Source organism: Triticum aestivum, chromosome 5D (assembly GCF_018294505.1).
Source record: "Triticum aestivum cultivar Chinese Spring chromosome 5D, IWGSC CS RefSeq v2.1, whole genome shotgun sequence".
In the NCBI taxonomy this organism is placed as follows: Eukaryota; Viridiplantae; Streptophyta; class Magnoliopsida; order Poales; family Poaceae; genus Triticum; species Triticum aestivum.
In genome coordinates, this window is record NC_057808.1 from 373,731,190 (window position 1) to 373,743,161 (window position 11,972).

Consider the following 11,972-nt stretch of genomic DNA (forward strand, 5'->3'; position numbering starts at 1 on the left):
ACCAATTTGTTCGGCTCCATCTTGGTCGCGATCGTCTTGGCTTTGGGTCTCATCGGGATCAAAGCCTTGGCTTTGGCCCTCAGGGTGGAAGACTTGGCCACGGCCCTCGTAGATGACATTCTCCATGAAAGCGTTGTAGTCAGGGTCGTCGGCCGCCGACGTCGGTTTGGGCGATTCGTCGAATAGGTTGCGGGGGTTGGGAAGGTTGGCCATAGGAATCGACCGCGACTGTTTCCTTTGCATCCAGCAGCCGACTTGTCGACGCCACTATACCTAGGCATGACGTTGAGTTTGATAACGGCCACGAGGGCAAGGGTGGCCGGCGCGATCACGCACTTCAGCGACATGGAGAACCGGGTTGGAGCATGCTCTCGTGTTGGATGAACAACAGTCACCTACAGTGTTATCAAGAGCTCAGCGACTCGCCCTGTGGCGGGTGAACGGCCGATGAATTTGTGCTCGGCGCGGCCATAGCGGCGGCGGAAAGAATAGTCGGTGCGGGTCGGCACAACCCTAGAATGAGGAGGGCGTGCATCGTTGCTGCCTGCGTGGCCTTGGCGACGAGGGCCTCGTTATCCTTGATGGCAACCTAGTGTTGCACGGCGGTGTCCTTGAGGGCGTACTCGGCAGCGGCTTTCCTCTCCACCTGAATGGACCTTCGGCTCTCCTCTTGGCCGATTATCAGTCAAGTCGCTCGACCTCCACTGGCGTGAGCTCTGACCTCGGCTTCTTCTTCTTCTTTGTAGGATGGGCGGAGGTGTGGCGGCCGGGACGGCGGCTGCGTGTTTTTTCGAGGTGTCGGCCATGGAGGAGGGAGGGGCAGGAGGGTTTTCGGGAAAGAAGGGGAAATGGGAGCGTTATGTCCCCGACGGCCCGATGGGTGGTCCATGGGAGGACAAGGGCACGCGGCTCAAATTTGGGCCGGAAATCGGTCGATGGCGGACAAAAAACGGACGCTCGTCCGTTTGTGGGCCCGTTGGTCCGTAATTTGTGTCCGTTTTAACCCAAACGAACGCGGCCGAACAAAATAGGGCCGCGCTTTGGAGTTGGCCTTATGGCCCTACATTATCGTTAGCTTCTATACCAACACTTTCATTGGATGTGAGCTTTTCTAGCCACTTGCACCAAAGAGGTGAAAATCCTTTCATTCAGATGGTTTGAAGAAGAAAATGCCACTTAAGTTTATGACACACCTTCTCAAAATAAATTTTTAAAATGACCCCCCCCCACACACACACACACAACAATGTTACTTATGCAACTGGTGAACAGTCTCATGAAGAATTAGAACCCCTTTAAGAATGTTTCTACTCTTTATGTACACGTCTGGGCTAGACGAACCATGTAATCACCTAATTTAATTCTATTTGTTGTCACTTAGTGAATACTTGGAACTCTTCATTGGTGAATACTTTTGAAACTCACATTGTTAATTGCCTAAAAGTTGAGATTATACAATAGTACCCCCTCTGTTCCATAATTCATGTCATGGAACAAATTCATGAAGAATTATGAAACAGAGGGAGTACTTCACTGCTATGAAATGCATGGACAAATTCATCAAGTCATCTTTGGTTGCCTCCCAAAATAACACGTAAAACTCAGTCGGGAATTCATCCTGCCTAGGGGTTCATTATACTCCCTTCAAGAGCTAGCCTCACAAATCCCCTTGGATCAATGAGGATTTCATTTTCTGTCATGGGAAGCTAAGGTATATCCTCCTCGGAGCTCTAGACATCACAATATTATTGTGCTCAAGAGTCAAGACTAAATAAACCCTGACTAAATAAACCCTTATAATAGTGGGTTTTTTGCGGGAACATTTAATAGTTGGTGATGTGCTCTTTCCACTGAGTCTCACTCACTACTAAGCCATCATGTATACCTACTAATAAAGGGAGGTGATATTCTTAGCCCGCCATGCTAGTTTGCAAAAACTATGTGATATTTCTGGTAATCAATGTGTTGCCCAGTTTTAAGTCAAAATTTTGTTTTTGCAGAAAACCCCTAATGTTTTTGGTAAAAACCCGCGGATCAGTGTTAAGTCAGACTTTTTTTTGTAGAAAACCCCTGATATTTGGATTAATCAACCTGCAACACATATCAAATACTTTTCAAAAAATATTCATATTTTATACCCTTATTCCAAATTTAACATGTTATATATGGAATTTGATTAGAAAAATATGTAGACATAGAATCTGAATATGATATTATTTTACCTGTTAACCATTTTAGAAATGCTATTTAGGGTGCAACTCAATCTATATCACATGATTCGTCTTTCTTTCATACCAGTGCCCATCCCGATTGGAAATAAACACCTAATAAAAACCAAGATTGTAGACGAAAGAAACCATCTATAAAAAAGCATGCACGCTTCGTCAAAATCTCATAGAAAAAATAGAATTTTCATCTTATGCCGAGAGAGAGAGAGAGAGAGAGGGAGAGGGAGAGAGAGAGAGAGAGAGAGACGCCTTAGGATTGACAACATTCAAATGTGTTGTGATTGTGTGAGCACTGTGGCCACCGTCAGCGAGGATGAGAAGGAGGATAAGTGGCAACACAGACGGGATGCCATGTGTTGAAATAAAGGATGTGGACCTGTTGAGGTCTTGAGTAATGGTTATTGGACCTAATTAGGTTGTTTTCTATGATCCCATTAGTTGCGAATGCCTCAGTGACCTTAGACCAAGCAAGATGTATGAAAAGCACAATAACGAAGAAGAAGGTTTATTTTTAGTTGAAAACCCAAGGGTTGCATGTCGATGCAGATGCCGTTCTAACCCTATTTTTTGAGGGAAAAAACAGTTGAAAAATCCATTCACAAATGACATCAATTTCTTGTAACGGGCCCAATCAAGCAATCCCCTATTACAGTGGTCTGAAACTTGTAATTATAACGCGCTTTCAAGCCCTCCTGTCTCAGCCAATAAAAGTCACAAAGTCATCATTCTTAATGCATCATTGAAACAAGTATTGCAAAACTCCACAAACCAATGATAAAATCCCACGGGAAATAGAAAAATACTACCTCCATAACCAAGCATACGGCATATTTGGCTTGTCCAAGAAAATTCGATCATGGGTGCTTTTATTGGCATGTCCAGATACATGCACCGACCAACAATTAATGCAATTATATGTGGATTATGTTATAAATTAATGCAATTGGAGTTTAGATTCGTATTCAAATGCACTTTCTTGTGATTGTAATTTTAACTATTTTTCAATAGAATGTCATATAAGAAATTCAAATTATTTCTATCAATCTATCAAGACACAAACTTTGCATTTTTCATGAAAAAATAATGCACACCATTTGAAATAAAGGAGTATATCTTTTTTGCGAGAAAATAGAAGGAGTATATTGTACTCATAACTTTCCATATAAGTTTTCTAAGAGCTAGAATGCCTCAGAAACTCAGCTTTGATAGTTCTAAGTGAATGGGTTAATATTTTTGGCCTTGTATCTCGTATCATGAATGCAATCTTCTTGTAAATATGTGTTCATAGTGGTACACGGTTACCCATAAATGTATGTATTTAACAAACAGCAGGGGCTCTCCCCTGCTATATTCTGAAATAAGAGGTTAATTTTGTATTTCATTGCACATGTGTGTTGCGTCTTCTGTCAAATATCCTGAAAATTAGAGTATTGACTAATAAAACTGTAAGGTCCAAAACTAAGTTTTTCTTAACCTTTTTCCTATCTTGAATGAACCAGTTATGGTGTTGATATTGCATATTATTCCACATATATTATTTGACAGTAACTTTCTTGTTCCCTTCTGAAAGCTATTGAATTACTGGAGAGCTACAAAGTGCAAGCCATCATTGGTCCCCAGAAATCATCAGAGGCTGTGTTCATATCTAATATTGGAAATGTAACCCAAGTCCCCATAATATCATTCACAGCAACAAGCCCATCCCTCACTTATAATAGTATGCCGTATTTTGTACGAGCAACGTTGGATGACTCAACTCAGGTGAAAAGCATTGCCGCGCTTGTACAAGCATGTGGATGGAGAGAAGTGGTGGCAGTATATGAAGACACTGACTATGGGAGAGGCATCCTACCATACCTCACTGATGCACTTCAAGAAATTGATGTCCGTGTTCCGTATCGCAGCGCCATCCCTTCGTCGGCTACAAACGAAACCATTATGCAAGAACTCGGTGTGTTGATAGCAATGCAAACAAGGGTATTTATTGTTCATATGTCATCCATTATGGCTTCCCTTATTTTTACGAAAGCAAAAGAGGTAGGGATGATGAACAAAGGATTTGCGTGGATCACTACAAATGGAGTAGCAAACATCATCGACTCACTCAATCCAAGTGTCATTGAGGCAATGGAAGGTGTCCTAGGAGTAAGGTGTCATGTTCCCAGATCACAAGAACTTGATAATTTATCCATAAGGTGGAACAGAATGTACCAACAGGATAACCCATATGAATCACCCTTTAATAAACTAAGCATTGTTGGACTATGGGGCTATGATACGATATGGGCAATTGCACATGCAGCAGAAAAGGTTGGGATATCCAGTGCTAGAGATAAGCAACCATGGCCCACTAAAAGCTCCACATGCTTGGAATCCATGGTTATTTCCACTAATGGTCCTGAACTCTTATCAGTGATCGTACAAAATAAGTTCAGAGGTTTAAGTGGTGAATTTGACCTTACAGATAGACAACAGCTTAAAGTTTCTGTGTTCCAAATAATAAATGTGGTTGAGAGAGGTTGGAGAGAAATCGGGTTTTGGACTGTGAATGGACTTTTACGGAAGTTAAAGCGAGATTACTCTAAAAAAACAGGACAAGCATCAATGCTTGATCTAAATCCTGTAATTTGGCCAGGAGAGTCCACCGAAATACCAATGGGCTGGGAAATTCCTAGAGTTGGTAAGAAGCTTAGAGTCGGTGTGTGCTCTAGCGAATTTACAGAGTTTATAAAGACATACAAAGATCCTATCACAAATGCAACAACAGCGAGTGGCCTTTCAATTGACATATTTGAGGAGGCAGTAAAGAGGCTACATCGTCCGCTTTCTTATGAATACCTAGAATTTGACACTGCTGATGCACCAATTTCCGGAAGCTACAATGATTTTGTTTATCAGGTCTACCTTCAGGTAAGAAGTAATATATATGTAAGGCAATTTCTCAAATTGTAAAGAAAAGACTCAGTAGCTCAAACATTTTTGCAATGTATTAATTGTGTTCCACATTTCCATCCAATATTTTGTTATGCATTCAGGCCACAATTATTACATTTTATACACAAAAATGATGCAAACAAAGGCTCATTCTAAATTTTTCTTTCTCAAAGAAAAGCAACTCAAAAGTTTATTGCTTGCTAAAATAATTACTCTTTGTTGAACAACTAAGATTATAACTGTTTAATCAATCTTAAATGTAGATATCCCTTTTTTCTTAAATATATAAAGCTGACTAATTTCATTGCAGAAATATGAAATAGCGGTTGCAGATATTACTATAAGGTCCAATAGATCATTGTATGTCGACTTCACTGCACCATACACAGAATCTGGAGTAGGGATGATTGTTCCAGTCAAGGAAAACGTGAATACAGACATGTGGCTTTTCTTGAAACCATTGAGCACTGAGATGTGGTTTGGCAGCATCGTATGCTTTCTCTACACAGGAGTTGTTGTCTGGCTTCTAGAGCATCTAATTGGCAATGAACATGTTCATGTTCCGTTTTCACTCAAACAGCTGGCGATTACAATATTCTCCATTTTTGAAGAGAGTTGAGTAAACATTACTTTTTCTTAGATCTTTGCAGAATTTTGAACAGCATTTCAATTGCATGGATAAAGCATTTGTTGCACTATATCAAAATAACAAGCATCAAAAAATTCCTACAACAAAGATTACTACATTGATCTGGCTAAACATCTCTATGAGACTACTGTAGCTAAATTTATCTTCATAAATAACTTAGATCTATCGAATTAATAATGCTTAACAAATGCAGTATAAAGAAACAGAGGGACAAAGTGAACTTATCCCAGTTTGTATCTGCTTAAAAATAAAAAATGTGCCTTTTCTTCTTCTTTTTTGAGGGAGCATTCATGGCGATTTTATTGATTATAGAATAAATTTACACCGTTCGATAGAATGCCGCGAAGGAAATTAGGAGGGTCCTCTTGCATCATAATCAACAAGGTACCCTCCGCGTTACGAGCAAGGGCATGAGTCACTCTATTATTTTCCCTAGGAGAATGAACAAACCTAATAGAAGCTATGACATAGGTGCGCCTTTTCTTCTTAATAGCACTTCACTAGAGAGAAAACCTATCTTGTCATTCAACAGTGTCCTTATTTGAATTAGTTAAAAACTAGTCTATGACTTGCATTTATCACCTAAAATAATTGAAATTACATATGCTTTCTAGCAAGTCCTGGAATGGTGTGCATTACAGTATTCCAGCTTTGAAATTTCTTTAGTGTCTTAATGAAGTCTTGATTTTCATTTCTGCAGAGGAAGAGCTGAAACGCTTTCTAGCTAGAATCGTTCTACGTGTATGGAGGGTTGTTCTTCTAGTACTTGCAGCAAGTTATACAGCAAGCTTTGCATCAATGCTTACAGTACAGCAGCTTTCACCAACAGTGACCGATGTTCATGAACTCCAGAAGAATGGGCAATATGTAGGGTTCCACCAAGGTTCCTATGTAGAGGGTCTACTGCTTGATATTGGTTTTCATACATCAAAAATCAGGCCCTATGCTACACCTAACGATTTCTATAGTGCTCTTTCTAATGGAAGCATTGCTGCGCTTGTACATGAAGTCCCATACATCAAACTTTTTCTCGCAAAATACAGCAAAGGTTACACAATGGTAGCGCCTATTTACAAGAGTGTAGGCTTTGCATTTGTAAGTTTAACTACACTCACTATTCTCTTGAAAATGCTATGCTTATGTGTTCCCCTTGATTCTAGTACCATGTCACCACAAGATTACATTATAAAAATTCAAACTTAATATACATATATGTTCTGAAAATCAATCATAAATGGATATTAGGGCTATCTAATAGCGTCCCGGTGGAATGATGCAATTTTAGGACAGACAGGGAAATTAATAGCAAAATGAACACGATGTGTGTTTTCTATAAATTTAACTACCATACATGACAATATATATGCAAGAGGCTTGAAGAAACCATCACATAACAACATAGATCCATACATTTACTCTCGGAAACTTTAACATGAGTTGATATTTGCAGTTGATCACACTTAGGCTCTGTTTGGAATTGCATTTGATTATGATAAATAGTCTCTATCGGTTGGTTTACTTTTAGATATCTAGGTGTTTGGCTATCTTTTTCTTTCTTTCTAAATCAAATAGCATATTTGCATTTGAGAACATATGAGATCCCATTTGGGAGGTCAGCCATCGATAATATTTCATCTGACTGTAATTTGATTTACCAAACAGATCAATAGACTTTTGACAACCTTTCTACAATAACTTTAAAAGTAAGCCTGATTCTCAGAACGTCTGCACAAAAATCAGAAACTAAGCCTGAAAGCGTTTACTGGATCTTTTTTTGCTATTTAAGCAACTTTTGGCATGATTCTCTGAAGGGTATGGTACTGCTAAGTAATAAACTCATCATACCATGCACTATTATATCAAGGGGGAGGGGATCTGTTTTTCAGGATTTTATAGTGTCAGATATTGTCAGTGGAATAGCACGTGCAGCTTATAACAATGATCTTTTTGTTGATTAGGCGCTTCCCAGGAATTCTCCGCTAGCTCCTGAAATGTCGAGGGCAATAATCAACATAACAGAAGGAGATACTATCATTCAATTTGAAAAGAAATGGATGGGTCAAAATAGCCATGAAAATGATGGCACACTTGATGGTTCAGACGCCATAACTTTTGAAAGTTTTGGGGGATTATTCGCTCTAACTGTAATTGTAACAACCTATTGCCTTTTGGTAGCCATGGTGATGAGCTGCTACAAAAAATATCGACAAAATGCAAGGAACATAGGAGAGGTGGCCAAAATGAATGTGGGCATGGGCAAAAAGAAGAGGAAACGGGAGAACAGAGGATATGACCAAAGTGAATATGGACATGGGCAAAGGAAAAAGAGGAAATGGAAGAGCAAAGAGATCAAAAGAGCAATGGAAACGGAAACTGAATTGATAGGGAGCCAAACAACACAGTCAGTGCTTCACAATCGGAACAGAAACGGTCGCCAGCTACCCATATCAGTGCATCACTGACTCATATCAGTGCACAAATTAGTCGCGGGGACGGGGAGTCGTTATTAGCTCAAGTTAGTTTCCAACTGAGCAAAGTTCACCTTTCAGGCTCAAAGATGAACAAATAATTAACCGTGAGGGAAGCCGGCTAGGCTGAACTTGGGTATGTGGAATTTGCTATGCATGCAAAATCAAGTAAATTTTCAGTCTACTTATGCTTCAGTTCACCTTTCAGGCATCGTTCAGCCACAGCTGAAAAGATCTAACCGTTCTCATTATATCATGTACAGTACTTTTCCCGGAAAAATCAAAGAAAGCTCACTATGAACCAGGCTATATTCTCCTTCAGTAAGAACATTTCCTTAAAAATACTTTACATCTGATCTAACCAGACGCGCTTTTGTAACGATCTAGAAAAGGTTGCGTTCTGTTGGCAATCTAACACCCTAGCTGCAGTAACCCAACATTTGCATGGAATTCACAAGCTGTCTGCCCTGCACCAACATTCACGGACGCGTACAGACAGTACGTGATCAAATTCGAACCAACTCCAAGCGGGAGACAAATGCACAAGTTGTCAGCCCCATTTCAGCTAGTACGAATCATGGACTTGAGCAGATAAATAAAATGATGATTGATTCATCGTCACCTTGGAAGAAGAGAAGTCGTGCCATGGGGGGTCTCAGGAATCTCATAAAATCACACATTCCAATCGAGGAACCTTGATACATACTACTGTTTATGTATCTGTAGAGAGCCCTGTTCTTTTTCCAGTAGCATGGCATGGATCAGAGTTTCCATTAACAGCATAAGGATACATACACCACATCCCTCCCCTCCCCTCCTCTCATTTTAGTGTACATGGCAGGGAGGAAGTAACTAAAAGGTCCTAGAGTATTTCTTGATCTCGTACAGGATGGAGGATATGGAGACCAGGTCCTTGTTGAGGACGGACCCACCGTTGACCCTCTTGACGCACTCGGTCAGCCTCGTGTAGTACAGGAGCAGCTGCGTGAGGGCCGCTTTCAGGATCTCCATCCCACACAGGAAGTTGCTGAAGGATGTGATGACATCCTTGTGCATCAGCTCGATCGCGGCCTTCCATCGGTTCGCGAAATCCTTCACCAATGGCTCTACGTCGCCAATGTTGGCCTTGTCCGAACTCGAGGCAGGGTCTTCCGCTAATAAGTAAAATTCAGGCAGAGAAGAGATGTCACTGCGAAGAAAGAAAGAAAGAAAGAAAGAAAGAAAGAGGGAGGGAGAAAAGCAGTGTTGTAACAGAATTCTACTTACATGTACGCGTTTTGACAAACTTGATCAAGTCAGAGAAATGCTCCAGAAGCACTTCCTCCTGCATAAATGTTTGTTATGAATCAAATCAACACCCAACAAAAAATGTGGTGGACAGTATTTCTCTGGCCACGACAAAACTTCGTTCCATCAATAAGACAGAGTGCATACCACATATATTGCAATGTTGCTCTTAAGAACCTCCTCGAAGTGAAGTTGTGTTTTTCCACCCTCAGTGCCAGCTTCCTGTATGACAAAGATCACAACAGATTTGGAAAGGCAATGCATATAGTATTTTGTATTGTAACTGATGCTAACTCAAAAGTACCAACCTTCAATATGGCAATTGTTAAATCATAGTTGTTTATCAGGAAAACAGTTTGCATCTTTGGTTTAGGGAACATCTTGGCCAACTTAACAAGCAAGTCTTCAATAGCCATCCGTAATCGCTCAAGATTTAGATCAAGCTGCAAATGTAGAAACCACTTCTTTAATTCCCATAGGCTACAAAAAAAATGGTCTTCCTATTGCATGGCAATGTGGTGAAGAATTCCAGAAAGGTAAATATTGGGTTGACCTGGATGTGATCAACTAACCTGACCATCCCCATATTCAACATTGAGATGAACAAGAGACGCTGTAAATTCAGCATATCTTCTTGTTACATAGTGAGGATGCACATCATCCTCCCAAAGAGTCTTAATATTAGCATTCCGCAAGCTGCTCAAATGCAAGTCAAAGACCATCTTGAAGCGAGGCCAAAGTGACATGTTAACCTGCCCATTGTGCAACATGAAAGATGATTCAAACTAATTTTGGAATGTGGAACAGAAGACAAATTCTCATCCAATTTAGCATGAGCTTTCCTAAAGGTAACTCCACGTTCACAAAGGTAAATCTCAAGTAAAGTTGATTTAAAACTTGAAGGAGCGAACAAGGAGGGAATCAGAACAAACCTTGTCTAGGTACGAGTCCAAACATGGAATTCGCCGCTTAAACATGATAAGCTGCACAAACATAAATTCCATTCAGATTTATGTTCCTCACGGGTCATGTACGCTTTGCCACACATTCAGTTACCAATTTACACAGGGTTGTGCCACTTTATTGACTACTTGAAAGAATCTAACAATGTGTAGAGATTTAGAAATGCTGTTGCAAATAATTTATCAGCTAATCTTTAAGGAATAAAATAACATACAAAGGGGGAGGGTAATTTTGGCCAGTTTCTGGTGAAAAACAACCAGAATAATTTAGCAAAATGGCAATTATCTCTTGTTGCCAGGCCTGTTTAACATTAAATATTGGACTAGAACTGGTTTATAAATTACAGGGACATCCCTTTATGGAACATGAAAGGCTGCAACCCTGCAACCGCTTTCAGAACATAAGCTTTCTTAAGTTTTACTAGTTATTCCGAATAAGATCAAACGAGAAATACCTGGTGCTGATGAATTATCCGAATCATAAGCATTATTCCTATTGCATCGTAGCAGTTCAGAAGTACAGCATCGAAATATTCATCAACAACTTGAATTGGTCCTGAATGAAACAATCAAAACTTTCAAATCATTTGCATCCACCATAATTATGAAAAAGATGGTAAGGTCAATGCCAACTTCACCAACATAGTGGAACTTTTATTATGACACGGATAAGAATATTAGATAAGTGTTTGTTGGAGTAACTCATAAGCTCCTCAACCTTTCTAAACTATTAACTTAACATGCACGCTACCATACTGGCTTTACTGCAAAAGAAGATCTAACCAAGAGTGGGCTTTTAAGTTTACTAGCTAAATACTCGTGTATTGCTATACAAGTTCTCTTAAATGCCTAAGTTATTACATTTGTCATCCTAGTCCATAATTTGTGCAAATAAAAAGATATCTCAGAATATACATTAAGCAAATCAACTAATCGAAGATCGTGATACATCCGTCTACAACAGAATGTATGATAATTGTGGTATGGCAGACCTCTGAAGGTGAACGGACCGTCGCCAACTCAGATATTTATAGAAGTGAAGATATTTTAGTTTACACTAGATAAATTACGGAGCATCTGAACCAGAACTGACATCAACCAGTCGTACACTCATATAATCCAGAATAGTACAACCAACAAATAAAAGCATGCATACCAGTTTTTGTCTTAGCATGCATAGTGTTTTATGCTGACACTGGGATTTGTCAGGCAAGCAGACAATAGCAAAGCAAACAAGGAGATTTTTTAGTGCAAATAGATCTTTGGATGCTAAAGTGAGAACTGACACCTGGGTAGGTTGTTCGATACTATGGATGGGTCAGATACAATGGCATGTAACTGTACGTGCCACATGGACTCATGCACATCTGTTTTACAAATAACTGAAATCCCATCCAATGACACAGTGGGAGTTTACATGCTGGTACAACCGAAAGATGGGTTT

General features: G+C 39.9%; 2 protein-coding genes across 2 annotated transcripts in view; one reads left to right on the top strand and one right to left on the bottom strand.

Annotated features, from left to right (window-relative positions):
- Window positions 1-2,541: 2,541 nt before the first annotated feature.
- Window positions 2,542-8,273, top strand: LOC123121877 (glutamate receptor 2.8-like). The gene is made up of 7 exons (XM_044541971.1): window positions 2,542-2,612; window positions 2,667-2,731; window positions 3,799-5,138; window positions 5,473-5,652; window positions 6,147-6,195; window positions 6,512-6,906; window positions 7,770-8,273. The coding sequence occupies exons 1-7, from the start codon at window positions 2,542-2,544 to the stop codon at window positions 8,271-8,273; spliced, it is 2,604 nt and encodes an 867-aa protein (XP_044397906.1).
- Window positions 8,274-8,925: 652 nt separating this feature from the next.
- LOC123121878 (vacuolar protein sorting-associated protein 52 A) overlaps window positions 8,926-11,972 on the bottom strand; it is a 9,949-nt gene continuing 6,902 nt past the window's right edge. The window contains exons 13-19 of the mRNA XM_044541972.1: window positions 10,984-11,084; window positions 10,499-10,549; window positions 10,139-10,318; window positions 9,875-10,009; window positions 9,714-9,788; window positions 9,546-9,603; window positions 8,926-9,433 (exon numbers count right to left, since the gene is read on the bottom strand). Coding sequence (XP_044397907.1) covers window positions 9,132-9,433; window positions 9,546-9,603; window positions 9,714-9,788; window positions 9,875-10,009; window positions 10,139-10,318; window positions 10,499-10,549; window positions 10,984-11,084 — 902 coding nt within the window. The 3' untranslated portion in view covers window positions 8,926-9,131. The remainder of the gene's footprint in view (window positions 9,434-9,545; window positions 9,604-9,713; window positions 9,789-9,874; window positions 10,010-10,138; window positions 10,319-10,498; window positions 10,550-10,983; window positions 11,085-11,972) is intronic.